This window comes from Erpetoichthys calabaricus, chromosome 8 (genome assembly GCF_900747795.2).
Source record: "Erpetoichthys calabaricus chromosome 8, fErpCal1.3, whole genome shotgun sequence".
NCBI classification, from domain to species: Eukaryota; Metazoa; Chordata; class Cladistia; order Polypteriformes; family Polypteridae; genus Erpetoichthys; species Erpetoichthys calabaricus.
This window is the reverse complement of record NC_041401.2, coordinates 110764299-110779211: the sequence shown is the minus strand read 5'-3', so window position 1 is coordinate 110779211 and position 14913 is coordinate 110764299. Positions and strand designations below refer to the sequence as shown.

Genomic DNA, 14913 nt, shown 5'->3' with positions numbered 1-14913 from the left:
AGGAAATGACAATTTAAGAATTGTTTCTGCCAAAGGGGGCAATACCAGCTATTCAAGCCAAAGGTAACTTATCTGTTCATTTTGTGTTAAATTATTGCAAAATGAAATTATCACCCAACCCGATTGCATCACCTTTATCCAAAAATACTATTGTTTGGGTGTATGGGGTGTACTTGCCTTTTCACATGACTGTTTCATCTCGTCTATCCCTTGAATCCTATCCAGATTATTACAGAATGCTGAATCTAGAAAGGCTTCCCCTAGTTTTTTTGCTTTAACATACTATAATAAACAGACAGTGATTACATCTAAAATTTTCAGTTCTTGTGTTCTGCTGTTTGTTAGGCTAGCCCAGTAAATATTTGGGTAATATCCCCCATTATTATATTATCCCCCTCTAAACTTTCCTTTTTAATGTTATTAAAATATGTTGAAACTATTGTCTGCATTAGTTGTGACCAGGCAAATCACAATGTGATAGGTTTTGCATATGGTTTATCAGTATTTAACGGTCTAAAACCTGTACATAATTGTAAATAGTTAGAGAGTGCACTTGCCTTTTGTTGCAGCATAGGGTTTGATGGACTGAACATACCTAAAGGATCTTTGCATGTCTAATAGTACACAGAAACTTTGGCAGTGGTTTTGTCTGGGGAAGTATTCTGTAAAAGGCCTACGGTAGGGTCAGTGCTGCCAGACCCCAGGCAGTCATCCCAACGTGTTTGCAGTTGTGCAGAAGGGAGCGTGTGAAAGTTGATAGCATACTCGCAAATAGAGAAGGCCCCACTGGTGAGAGTGTGAAAGCAGGAGATGCTATGTGCACAGGAAAGTTTAAGGAATGTTAGTGTTTCCATTGGTTCAACAAGAATGTAGTGTGGTTAGTGTCACCAAGGTTTTATTGTTTGTGTGTCCTTGCTGGACTGGTGACAATACAGAAATTGCATGACTTTTTTTTTTTTTTTTTCTTCATGCTTTTGCTCTTTATTTGAAATAAACAGTTTGTTTGCACCTTATCAAGCGTAGGTGTGCGTGACTCGCTAACTACTGGATTTTCAGTTTATGAACTACTAGATGCCCAGGATCCCAGGTTGTGCTAAGGTACCAGAAGCATTAGACATCACTGTAACACACTCCAAATGTAAGAACACTGTCCATGGTGCTTTCTAAATCATCCTCACTAAGATGTACTGTACCGTCTAATTAAAGAAGACTTGCATTCAAATTCTTCCCCCTCTTTTTTTTTTTTTTTGCTTACGTTTTGTTATTCCTGGGGTATCAATTATGTGTAGCTACATTTGAATCAATTCTTTATTGGGAAGCAATTTTAATGTATTTACTGTTTTTTTGGCTTCTACTGTGTACATGTCAGTGTGACAAGTGGTTTATTTTTTTTCTGCTTACTTTCAGTTACAATACCCATGGAAGAAGGCAAATGTTGAATTCAAGATGGTGACAAAAGATGCTTGGATACAGACAGTCTGAGACTGCATACAGTGTAGAAGATTTGTGGACCATTGATTATTAACTTATGCAATATGTTTCCAAGAATATACAGGATGTTTCCTTAACCCTTCAAGCACAAGAGAAATATTGTACATGCTTTAGTTTCTGCATATCCATTTCCTGACCTCCTCCTACCAATATATGTGGCCAATATGTTTACAGCAGCAGTGTGTTGTAAACATCAGTTTTTAAACTTCTGGTAAAAATCAGCATTTTTGATTTCTTAAAGATCAAAAAAAAAAAACAAGGTTCAATTTTCTAAAAGCTTAAAAAGTATTTAATACGCATAAAACAGTGTTTTCTCTGTCATATCAGTTTTTGTATAGGAATGAAAGCTAATCCACTTAAACATAAAGCTGCAATCTAAAATAATAGTTCTTAAATTTCCAATGGATTACTTGTGCAATTGCCAGTTGTATTTCTCAAATTCAGCTTCAAATTTTTAAAATGGCAGTTTTTCCTAGTTTTTTTTTTTTTTTTTTTTTGTTACTGATTTGATAATTATAGCATGTAGCTTGTTTACTTTTAGCTGCTAGCTGGCCAACTTTAATTACATTTTGCAATATGCACTTATGCAATATTCTGAAAATCCTGAAATTTTCACGTTTCTCACTATGGAAACCTTTTTAAAATTCCCAAAATCATTCATTTTAGTAGATTGTTTTATACCTGCAGTGTTGACAGTATAGTTTAATAATACCCTTTTTAAATTAAATATTCATGTGCACTCGTGCTTTTTAATAATTTGCTGTCAAAAACAAACTATTGTCCTGCATGTAATTTTATGGCTGTTAAAGAAATGTTCCCCACTCCCCACCACTAAATAGGAATAGCACATGCTACAGTGGTCTTAACATCAAGTATACATTTGAACTGCCAATAAAAAAAAAAAAAAAATTAAAAAAAAAGCTGCTATTAAAATTGATGCGTTTTGCATAAAGCTGGTTTCTGCCCTCTATCAGAATGTCTTGTCATATACATTTCCAACATTGCATAATAGGTAATACCTTTTAAAACTGGCTTGCCAACTAACAGATATGGTAATCTGCTTAATCCCAAATATTGAAATCCATATAAATGTATATAAACTCCCCTTAATGCCATTTTCTTTTAGTCTTTGCAGATCTTTTGATTAAGTTGTAATACAGTATACAAAGTGTATTTGTCAATAAGCAATACTACAGTGCTGCTATTCTGCATGAACAGCAATAATTGAGTTTTTGTACTGTATGTTTTTATATAGTTCAGAATTGGATAAAATTAACTTGTCACTCTAGTCAAGTGCCTTTTTAAAAATGTTTTCCTGTTTCATATGTCAATTATGGCACTTCAACATGAATCCTTTAGGAGAGTGGCACGTGGTATGTTATGGCACACTTGCACTGGAATTCTGGAGTACTGAATTTTCTGGACATCAGACAGATAAAAAAAACAAGTGTTCTTTTTTTTAGTGGCCTAATGTAATAAATTTGGATTGCACAAAGTGCAGAGCAGTGCTTTCTCATTTTATCCTTTAAGGTATTTCTTCAACATTTTTCAAATGTGCCTTTTTAAATTATATTGCTTATCCCCAATAATTGCTTGTTAAATTTTTCTTTAAACATCACATTGTAAGTAGCTGTTTGGATATCAGTCGTAATTTTATGGTAAATTTAGGCAACAGTTCCAGGCTTTACGATTTTTAGGTTTTTTTTTTTTTTATATATATATATATAATGTGCTTTTTACATCTTTCAGACAGTGAAAATGCCATTGATAGGACAGGTACACCACCCAACTTGGGGTAGAGCTAAAAACGATAATCATTTGTTTCCCCAGGGTGTTACAGTCTTAAGAGTTGACAAAAATTTTGGAGTGTAATGAAATTACAACTTGTTGCAAACTGTAATTTTCTTATTTAATTTTTGTGTTTGGGTATATTCTGTATTCTTGGTGCTAAACTTTAAACTATGGTTTTGTATGTTATTTAACTCTTGGGGGGGGGGGGGGGTAGAATGCGATCATAAAGTAAGCATACCTGTTTTTCCTTTTTAATTAACCTATTATTGCTTACTTTTTAAAAAAAATTCTAATTCATTTTCTTTCATTTTGTAATGTTTGTAAACAAGCCAATTTGAAAATCTGGAAAAAAAAGCTGCTCCTCTTGTACTTAACATTTTATTATTGGATGCCCACAGATAATACCATGTGACAAAGCAGAATTATGTATTAGCTGTGTGTGTATGTATGTATCTCTGCAGATGGCATTTGGAGGGTGACTATTTACTGAATATTCAGTTTTATAATTGCCTTGGCTGTGAAATGGTTACTTGAGTTTACATAAATTATTTCTGATTGAAAATTGTAATATGTTTCTATATTAAAGAAGACTTTTTTTTATTTAAACATGAATCTAATAAAAATGATGACGTACTCAGCTGTGGGTTTTTTTTGTTGTTGTTTTTTTTTTTTTTTTTTGTTTTCAAACCTTTTGCCTTATAGAAAAGAGTATATTCTATCTTCTATTTGCTGATTGGACGTGCTTTCAAAAAATGCATTGGACATTGACTTTGTGGAGATTTCTGAGGAATGCTCAACACTTCCGCTTTCGTCCATGTCATCCATGTAAAAGTGACTTTTTTTCAATAAACAAGCAGTGTGATTTGTTTTGACCTTTTGTAAAGATTGCAATTTTGCAAAAAGGTAGAATTAAGTTCTAACAGGATTTATCTTGGTGTCATTTTTTTATTACACAATGATTTTGGTAGGAGTGTGTAGACTTTTTTTATATCCACTGTATATTTATAGTGCTTGGGATTGGAATTGGGGGGAAGGCATGAAAAAGGACAAGATTACCCCCTATAGTTCTGAATATGGTTTTAGTTTATATGACCCTACTTTGTTTTTCTGTTTTCTCCCTCTGCACCCCTTCTTACAGAGAAGACAACCTTTAGAAATGATAAATGGAGGTGAATCTCCTATGTGATAATTTATTGGTTTGTGTGTCCAGAAGAGCTAAATGAACTGAATCTTCACCTGTTTGCAGTAGTGAAATATAGGAATGCTTTTTACAGTATGTGTGGATGGAAATATAATTATAACATGTTCATTGTGACAAGAACAGACCTTTGTCCTCCATAACTTTGTTGTTTACCTAGACTGTCCAAAATCAACATCAAGTTGAGATTTGGAGGTCCTTAAAGTTCTCCTCTCCACCCCACTGCTTGGTAATTTATCCAGTGTGTCTGATTCTTTGCTTAAATGAAAAAAAAAATTCTTAACATTTGTGCTAAATCTGCCCTCGAGTTTCCAATGGTGCCCCCAAGTTCTTGTTGCAGAGTTTATTTTAAAGTAACAGCTGAGATGTAATGTATGAATTTCCTTTGTAATTTTAAACACTTCAATCCTGTCTCCTCTTAGTACAGGGTGAGGCAGAAAGGACGGACGTCTTTGAAATGGCTAGAACTCACCACTAGGTGGAGTGACAGATGTGCGGTAGGTGGCGTTAGGTTTGCGAAGTCTTAGCATTTTTTTTTTATTTTCTTTTTAGTTGAAGCCATGGAGCCGTGGACAATAGAACACTGCGTTTTTGCATACGACTGTTTTGTCAAGAACAACCAATCTATTACTGCAGTTCAGCGTGAGTTTCGTTACCATTTCAATATCCACAGAAATAAAGCTGTTCCCACTTGTAACACTATCCTATGTTGGGTTAAAGCACTTCGTACACGAGGTACACTAATGAACAAAAGACCCCTGAAAATGTGGAAAGCGTACGACTAGCCTTGCTGCGCAGTCCAAGTCGATCTGTTCAGAAGCATTGTTCTGAACTTGGCCTCAGTAATCATTCAGAGCGCTATATCGAGATGACAACTTCTTTTTACCTGAATTATGGCGAAAACATATACCTATCTGGTGTGTGTGGTTTCAACAGGATGGGGCGACAGCCCACACAGCTAGAGCATCAATAGATGTTATTTGCCCTGTCTTCCCTGGTCACCTCATTTCCAAGTTTGGTGACATTCATTGGCCTCCTCAGTCCCCTGACTTATCCATGTGAGATTATTTCTTGTGGGGTCACCTCAAGGCACATGTATACGAGCATAAGCCCCGTACATTGGAGGACCTGAAGGAAAGCCATTCGCGTGGAAGTTGCCCAAATCGACAGAGCGATGTTGAAAACAGTGGAGGCCAACTTCCATGAACACCTTCAGAAATGCATCAGTGATAATAGACACCACATGGGAGATGTTGTTTTCCACACTTGATTTTGTCAAGTGCTATTTCAATATGAACTCAAATCTTTCGATTTTCTTTGTAAGAAAAAAAATTTAACAATTTTGTGATTTTTGTAAAAAAAGTCTGTCCTTTCTGCCTCAGTTTAAAATAAGTTTGCTTATTCTGAAAAGGTTTAACTCCTTTTGTCTCCTCTGATAGCTCATACCTCTTAGTCCCAGAATCAGCCCAGTCACTCTTCTCTTGTGCCGTTATGAAGCCTCACCACTGTTTCATTAAGGTTAAGCTTAATGTCCCTTGACTTGTACTCTACACGTTGTGCTTTATAATCTAACATTCTGTTAGACTTCTTAATGGCTTGTATACGTGTCTAGATGTAAACAGAGATGAGTCCTCTTTGACTCCCTGGTTCTTTTCAAGTTTCAGACCTCCCATTGTGTGTTGAAATTTAACCTTTTTCCTTCTTACACGATACTTCCCTTATATTTCATCTGCCTCATATCTGCCCAAGCCTGTATGCTGTCCCTCTGTAACAATTTAGACAATTGTAAATCCTCTGATATCCTCTGCATCTTAACCATCTTGTTATTCATTCTGTGATGGGATTAAATAGCAATGTTCTTTCATGTGAGCAGTTTCTTTCATTCTTTGGCAGTAAAATTGATAAAATTCACTGTGGTATTGTTCCAACTGACTATGAACTTCCTACTGTTAACCATGGTATTGTATTTGAATCTTTTGATCCTGTCTCACTTTCACAGCTAAAAAGAACTATTGGCACCCTTAAACCAGCCCCCTGTCCTCTGGATATTGTATCACCAAGCCTCTTAGTGGAAGCCTTTGATGTGTTGGGCCCACCCTTATAGCCATTATCAATGATTCTATTAGTGCGGGAGTTGTGCCCTCATTTTTTAAACATGCTGCAGTTTGTCCCTGTCTAAAAAAGGCAGAATTAGATCCTAGAGTTTTAGCCAATTTGCATCTGATTTCCCAATTGCCATTTCTGGCTAAAATATTAGAATTATTTATAATCAATTGGTTGATCACCTTAACTCCAATAATTTATTTGAGATCTACCAATCTGGCTTTAGGCGTTATCATGGTGTTGAGACGGCCCTCCTGAAAGTATTCAATGACATCTCTCTTATTACTGACTCAGGTGATGCAGCAGTCCTTGTCCTCCTTGACCTGGCCACTGCCTTTGACACTATTGACCATGAGATATTGCTGTTGGCCTTAAAGGGGCTGCTCTTAACTGGTTCAGGTCATATCTAACTGGTAGACACTTTTCAGTGATTTTAAATTTCTCTTTTTCGTCTACTGCTCCTCTTAAATGTGGTGTTCCTCAGTGATCCATTTTTGGGTCCTATTTTATTCTCTGTATACCTTCACCCTGTTGAAGCTATTTTTAGGAAATTTAACATTTCTTTTCACTGCTATGGTGATGATAGGTTTATATTCCCCTCTGCAATAAATCAACTGCACAACTGTCTTTCTGAACGAAGATCCTGGATGGCTAATAATTTTCTTGATCTGAATCAAAGTAAAACAGAGGTGCTTATAGTGGGTCCATCAGCTAAAGCCCAAATTGGTCTTGGAGTTCTCGGCTCTTTGTCTTTTGCAAACCTCAAATCCGCAATCTAGGTGTTATCTTTGACAGTAACCTCTCTTTTGAGAAACAGGTTAATTCTGTAGTCAAGAGTTGCTTTTTCCAGCTTCGTCTATTAGGTAAGATCAAGCCTTTTTTTATCTTCTAGGGATCTTGAAAAAGCTATTCATGCTTTAATCTTTTCTCGCCTTGATTACTGCAACTCGCTGTATTCTGGGATTAGCAAATCCCTGATACACAGGTAACAGTTGGTCCAGAATGCTGCCGCTTGCTTCCTGGTTGGGGCAAGAAAGTATGACTCTGTTTCTCCAATATTAGCTTCTTTAAACTGGCTGCCTGTCAGTTTTGGAATTGATTTTAAAATCTTGTTGCTAGTTTTTAAATCTTTACATGGGCTTGCCTCTGCTTGTTTATCTGAACTGTGTGCTTTACACCAGCCATCTAGAGTGCTTAGATCTTCTGGTCAGTTATCTCTTGTTGTCCCTCGTACCAATTGTAAAACTAAGGGGGACAGGGCTTTTGCAGCTGCTGCTCCTCGCCTGTAGAACTCTTTACCTCATCACATAAAGGAGTCGTCTACAATTGAACTGTTCAAAACAAGATGAAAGACTTCTTTCTATTCACTTGCATTCCGTGACCTTCAGTAATACTGATGGTATCCTCATTGTGATTATGTAACCTTACTTCTATTTATTATTTATTTTATTTATGTTCATTTATTTTATGTTTGTTATTCATGTTAATTGTAAGATTTTCTTTAATTGTATGTTTTTCTTTAATTCTATTATTGTAAAGCACTTTGGCCACAGCATTCCGATGTTGTTTTAAATGTGCTATATAAATAAAGTTGACATTGACATTACATTCTTGTCCAGATCATGTATGTACATTAAAAGGAGCAGTGTCCCAGCACTGATCCCTTAGGGCCACCATTTTTAGCATCACCTGCTGTAATTCTGAAAACGTACCCCCATCATAACCCTTTGCTTTGTGTTTGTGCTACAGTATATGTAATGAACATGTGTAACTGCAGAAATAGGGAGAGGATATACAGTATGTGCATATTTGTGTGTGTGTTCACGTTCACAGATAGGTATACAAAAACTCTGTCAGCAGTCATGGTGTTATCAGTAGACAGAGGTTCACATTTTCACATAAACAGGTCCTAGGCTTTTTTTTATGACAAATGATATTCTCACACTTGATGGGGAAAATGGTGTGTTGCACCCCTTCTTAAATAAAGTCTTAGACTGAGCAGGTAAAAGCTGTCCTTTTCTGCAACAGTGCATCATTCCTTCAGTGAGTAATATTAAGATCGACAAAAGCATTACTGCTTGTCTCAAAATTCACATATCAGACACCCAGGGCCGTCTTAACGCATTGGCACACTGGGTACTCTGGGTAATTGCCTTGGGGCCCCATGCTAATCTATGTATGTTGTGACTTGAGGACTGGTTGTGTAGGTAGGGGCCCCAGTCTACTACTTTGCCTGGGGGCCTATAATGCTGTTAAGACAGCCTTGCTGACACCACCCCTCTCCCATGTAGTTTGACTCTTGAGTGTTGATTTGCCAGGGAACAAATACATTCATTTTGGACACATTTTTATATCATTTAGGGCCAGTTACATGGTAAACCATAGAGAAGAAAATGTGCCTGGACTTTCTCCCTGGTCATTTGACCATAGCTTATGCTATCCTGTCCAACGTAAACATATAGCCTTTTGAGTCTTGCAGGGCCAGAAGTGTATATAACAGACCTGGAGACAGCCATGAATGAATGAATGGTTTGCTGAGTGTGCCATTTCTAAACAGTTTTAATGCCTTGTGAAGTCTGTGCTCAAAGTAGGGGTGGTGGATGTTGTCTCACACGCTTGTTATTATGATGGTCAAACCATCTATGACTGAAAAGTCTCCCAAAAAACACCCAGTTAAACCTGTAGATGTCTGCTGTTTATGCAGAAAACATTTACATATGTTAAATGTTCTATACATTTGAGCTAAGTACTGTGCCATCACGCCCAGTTAAAAGGAAAGAACTCCCATTAAAGTGTTTTTACTGTTGATAAAAAACTGGAGAAGCTGATTTCTATATTCGATACACCTGAAACAGTAAACATACCTAGTGACTCTGATCTCGGCAGAACCAGGGCCCGCCGGCGACAGCTCAGCATCCAATTTCTGACTGTACATCTTAAAGAATAACTAAAGTGAAGTAAAATTGCTGGAATAATGCTGCCACCACCAGGCTTCATGGCGGTGATGGGGTGTTTTGGATAATGTGTGGCTTTTGGCTCACTTTGAAAATGGCATTTAGTCTGATGGCCAGAAAGCACAGTTTTGCACTCATTGGACTAACAAACGTTCTTCCAGCTGACTTCAGAGTCTCCCGTGTGCCTTCTGGCAAACTCTGGTCTAGACATAGTACACACAGTCTCTCCAAACTCCTTAGCTTGTAGCATCTTCTGTGCTGTCATAGGTCTCTTGGTGACCTCCCTCACTTGTCCATCTTCTTGCACGATCACTCAGTTTTTGTGGATGGTCTGCTCTGGGTAGATATACAGCTGTGCCATACTCTTTCCATTTCTTCCTGATTGATTTACGTGGACTCTGAGGGGTATTTGGTGACTTCGATATTTTGTCTCCATTACCTTACTTGTGTTTTTTTTTTCTGCTTTTCATGGAGCTGCTTGAAGTGTTTGTTTTTTTTTGGTCTTCATTGTATAGGTTAGGCCACCATACTGACTCACCACTAGTGGGACATTCTAGATTAGATTTATTATACTATAATCAATTGAAACTACAGAAAGCTGATCTCCATTGATGTTATGTGATTTCTAAAACTAATTGGCTACTGTTGATTTAGTTGGGCTACATTCAAGGGGTTGAACACTTATGCCACCAAGTGGACTGGAGTGTGATGCAGAAAGGAAGGGAAAAAAAACTAGGCATACCTATGTTTTCTAACTAAACACTTTCTAATAACTCTATAGTTTTTAAATAACAGAATATGGATCTATGAATCAATTTAAGCTCATCTTCATAGCTTAATAATTGTTCTAATGTGAAATTTCCCATTCCTAGGGATTTAAAATATTGAACCCGTTGCAGTTTGTATGCCTCACATCCTAATAAAATATGCTCTCCTGCTACTAAGTGATTACACGATCTGCATACTCCAGACCAGGGGTCCCCAACTCCACTCCTGGAGGACCACAGTGGCTGCAGGTTTTCATTCTATCCCTTAATTACTGCACTGTTTTTGCTGCTAATGAATTTCTTTTGAATTAATTTTAATTGATTTGTTTTTTTAACACTTTGCTCCCCCGAGTTTTTTCATCGTTCCTCTGAATTGCTTCCTTTCTTTCTTTAAATGGCACCCAAACAGAAATGAAACGTGAAGTGAGTGAGCCAACAGAAGACCAACTAAGTCAGGGCCTGAAACTCCAATCAATTTCAGTCCAAGTAGTTGCTTAATTAGGGTCCGAGGCTTGTAGTTAATTAAACCCGTTCTTTAATTCCATGTCTTGTTCCTGCGCTCATTGTGCAATAGCAGACATTTCCAAAATTGTTGATTTTCTCTTTTTCCTAGAGCACTGTTAAAATGTTTTGTGGACCTGAGCAGATCAACATTCCTGAGACCTTCACCTTTCTTTATTATCAGATATTGCATGATGGACACAGTTTGCTGGTCATGTTTTGGCTCATTTTTTATATATCATTATTATTATAGAGTCTTCAAGAGCAAGTCAATTACAATGAACTCAAAAGAAGTTAATTAGCAGCAAAAACAGGTCACTAATTAAGAAAAGGGTTAGAACGAAAATATGCAGCCACTGGGGTCCTCCAGCACGAGAGTTGGGGACTGATTACTGTCATGCTTAAATAATGTGTAATTTAATCTGGTGTGCCCAATTCTAAAATGTGTTAATATAATTTTTTTCCCTTCTTGTTTTACCATCTTTTCCCATGGATCTAACTCTGCTTTGTATCCTATACATATGTCTTCCCTTATGATCAGTGTCCCACATTTTTTGCAACATCTCATTGATTTTCCTAACCTTGCCTAGCTAAAAGACGGGGTCAACCATCACCTGACCAGAGTCTGACCAATCCCCCCCTTACCCCCCCTCCGCCTAGCCTACACAATATCTCTGGTGATTGCGACGCACATGCACCTTCATTGCTGACACTCCCATCTCTTATACCTGTGACCGGTGTCCATCATATACCTGCTTGTTGTCTTCCAAATGCCATGGTCGAACCAGAAGAACACCAGGACGAAGCACAATGGCTACCAGGCACGTGTTTCCACCTGAGGACCCTGAACAGAGACACGTATGCACCACCTTGTCCAAGCCAAGCTCAACAACACACGGCTGCTCCACGTGTGCACCCGGGGAACAAACCGGTAAGTAAACAAGTGCTCTTTTTTCATTTATTATAAGAACATTGCATGAAAAGAAATAAAAAATGGAGCGAAATGCTTTTAAATTAGCACATTGGGAGGCATTTCCTCAAAATCATACATTAAAAGGAGCTTCAGTGACTGCCCCATACCCATCTCCATCTGTACTAACAGCTTGAGAGGATCTGCTGGCCATTGTTTAGTTGATGATACAGAAGGGATTGACACCTCAAATATTTTGAGGAAGAGGCCAGGAGGATGTAAAGGTGGTGCCAGTGAGCAGAACCTCCAACTAAATGTGAGGAAGATAAAAGAGCTGCTCATTGATTTTAAGAAGAATGCTGAACCAGTACGACCTCTGATCCTCACTGGAGGACAGGTTGGGAGAGTTAGGGACTTTAAGTGAAGAAACCACACAATTGACAGTGTTAACATAAAAAACATTAACATGTCAGTGATAAAATAAGCATTTGAAGCCTGTGCTGCTGGTTGAAATACGTACAATGGGATCAGCATTGTTGTCTTCCAGCTCCCAGTCCTGATGGGACACTGCCTGTGTGGAGTTTGTGTATTGTTCCTTTGTTATGTGCAGTTTTCCTTAGCGTTCCAAAGAGCTGAAGCTTTGTTCATTTGGTGTCTCTAATGTGTGCTCTTGGGATTGCTGTCCGTCGTCTTCTTAGTGTTACTGAGCTATTCTTCAGGTTCCTACAACCCTGAATCGTTGATATGAGATGGCCGGTGTGACCGGCATAGTTTAACAGGCAAAGAGGACAAGGTAAAAACAAAGCTAATACAAAGGGTGTCTGCACTTTGTTTGCCCTGCTATATCTACTCTTAAATTCCCAGAATTCACCAGGAGGTGATATTAATGGAGCTCTGGTGACTGACAGGCCAGTTGCACAACCCCACATATCCTGTGGGTCATTGGTGTTAAAAATAGTCCTGTTGGTAATATTTCAAACTAATCCCACTTCAGGAATAAGGGGAACCTTCACAGTTTTCCGCATCTCTATCAGATCCCTCAAATCTACATGGCCGTGAATTACAGAAACAGCTGGATGCCTCCCACTTTTTCAAGCTGTGTTTTAATTCCTGGCATTGCTTGTTATTTGTACTTAATAGACTTGCATGTTTCTCATAGTTTGACATTAGAGTCTCACTTTCATCTTCCCAGATACAGATTTTGAAGGAACAAACCAGTTTCACGCCAAGAGTGTGAGGGCAGCGGTTCAAGGCTGCTCATAGTTCATTTCCCTCACAGACACACCTCTGACCTACAGAGACAGCGGCGCCTTGCCTTCTGCTTGGTGACCTGTTGTAACCCACCCGCCCACCCTCTCCCCCTTCTGCCTGCCTGGGCCATCCCCTGCCTGCTGTTCCTCATTTAGGCTAAGGATTGCCAACATACCATCTTTAGTCAGACTGCCACCCGCTCCGCGTGTACAGCATGGAGGAACGGATCCCAGATCCTGTCGCTCAGGTAGTGCAATGCATGCTCTGGCCGCTTTTCCCTTTTCCTTGAATGCAGTTCTAAAACAAACACCCTGGGCATGCATGTGGCTCTGCACCTGGCATGTGGCTCGCAAAACTAAACCCTGCCCTCTGCTCCATGCAACATTTTGCCCAGCGCTGCTCGGTGACGCTGCTCTGAGAGCACACTGTGTCGAAATGGGATTGATGGTGTGGGTTTGTCGAGCAGATTTGTCAGGGCTTTTCATGGTCAGGAGACTTGAGACTTCAGGAGCATTCAGCTCAGTTGAGTCAGGCTGGCTTTGAGTGCTATATGCAGAAATATATTTTCAAAATAAATCGGAGATTGTATACCGTAAGTACAAGAATATTTATAAATAAATGTGAGTAAAGTCATTTCTTTTACTTCTTGTAGCCTTATGCCTTTTAGTGGTGGTCCATTAAATTGCACACTAGTTTGAGAAAGTAACATTATTTTGACATTTTTACGTGTTTCACCTCAATAAAGCGGTTGATTAATGACATAGCAGAAGGAGCGTCACCCTTTCATCGATAAACTGTGTGTCATGAGATAATATAATCAAACTTAATGTAACTCCCTGTAAGACTGGTGCCTTGAACTCAGTGCTGCTGTGATAAGCACTAATGACTCAAAATTGGTTTAGAAAATGAATGGATGATAAACTAAAGGGGATAAAAATGATACGCCTGTCTTTGTGTGCTGGTTAGAGACATTCAAGGTTCACAGATTTGACTCAATTTGTTTTTCCCAGTCGAATCTTATCTTTTTTTTTATTTTTTTACTCACAATTATTAGTCGTCTCTATGTCCATCGAGACACCATGGCGGTGGTGAGCCGGTCACTTCTCCAGCAGCTGTTCAGTGCTAGCAGTGCTTGGGAGGAGACTCTGGAACTGTGAGGCCTGATTAACTGCTTCTCCACCATGTTTCCCTGATGCATGAGTGCAAATATTTCATGATATAGGGGTGGCACAGTGGATAGAGGTATGATCTCAAGGACTCAGCCTACTGGGTTTCGAATCCAAGTCTTTTCACTGACGCATCGTACTCTGGTTTTCTTCCCGCTTCCCAAAGCTGTGCATGTAGTTTAAATGGCCTTATGGTCTGTAAATTTATAGTTGCTTTGAAGGGTTGGCATCTGAAACTGCATCCAACTACACTACCCTCAACCCAAAAAATAAACCAATATTTGGGTTTGAAACCAAAATATTCTTTAAAAAAATGGCATACCCACTCAATTCCCCCTGTGTAGTTGCTGCAAGGTTGCCTATAGGATTGGAAATGGGTGCATGTGTGTAATAGTGACACAGTGGCATTCAGTCTGGAGTCCCATATTGCCTTATGGCTGTTACTGGACACGTTAAAACATAAAGACAATTTTAGTGTCTTATGTGGTTTCAGTAGGATTACTGCTATCACTGCTAAAACAAGACAGATATTAGAACATGAGCACAATAACGGGCCATTCAGCGCAACAGGCTCACCACTCCTATTCACTTCATGTCTCCAAAATAAAAGAGAAAGATATGAAGGTCCCTAAACTCTTCCTCTACACCACACTTCTTGGTAACTTATTCTCTGTGTGAAAAAAAAACTTTCAAATGTTTGTGCAAAATTTACTCTAAACAAGTTTCCAACTGTGTCCCCGTGTTCTGATAAACTCATTTTAAAGTAACAGTCTTGATCCAC

General features: G+C 38.5%; 2 protein-coding genes across 7 annotated transcripts in view; both read left to right on the top strand.

The window, feature by feature from the left end:
* Positions 1 to 3908, top strand: part of ttll4 (tubulin tyrosine ligase-like family, member 4) — an 82018-nt gene extending 78110 nt beyond the window's left edge. For all 5 annotated transcript variants that reach the window (XM_028807273.2, XM_051930592.1, XM_028807271.2 and 2 more), the window contains one exon: positions 1408 to 3908. Coding sequence is in view for 1 of the 5 variants with exons in the window: in XM_051930592.1 (XP_051786552.1) it covers positions 1408 to 1482 (75 nt within the window). In the remaining 4 variants the exon portion in view is untranslated. The remainder of the gene's footprint in view (positions 1 to 1407) is intronic.
* Positions 3909 to 13099: 9191 nt separating this feature from the next.
* prkag3a (protein kinase, AMP-activated, gamma 3a non-catalytic subunit) overlaps positions 13100 to 14913 on the top strand; it is a 63779-nt gene continuing 61965 nt past the window's right edge. The window contains exon 1 of one of the 2 annotated variants that reach the window (XM_051930603.1): positions 13100 to 13213. In XM_051930603.1, the coding sequence (XP_051786563.1) occupies positions 13181 to 13213 (33 nt within the window). In that variant the 5' untranslated portion in view covers positions 13100 to 13180. The remainder of the gene's footprint in view (positions 13214 to 14913) is intronic. The other variant, XM_028807270.2, reaches the window with a different exon arrangement.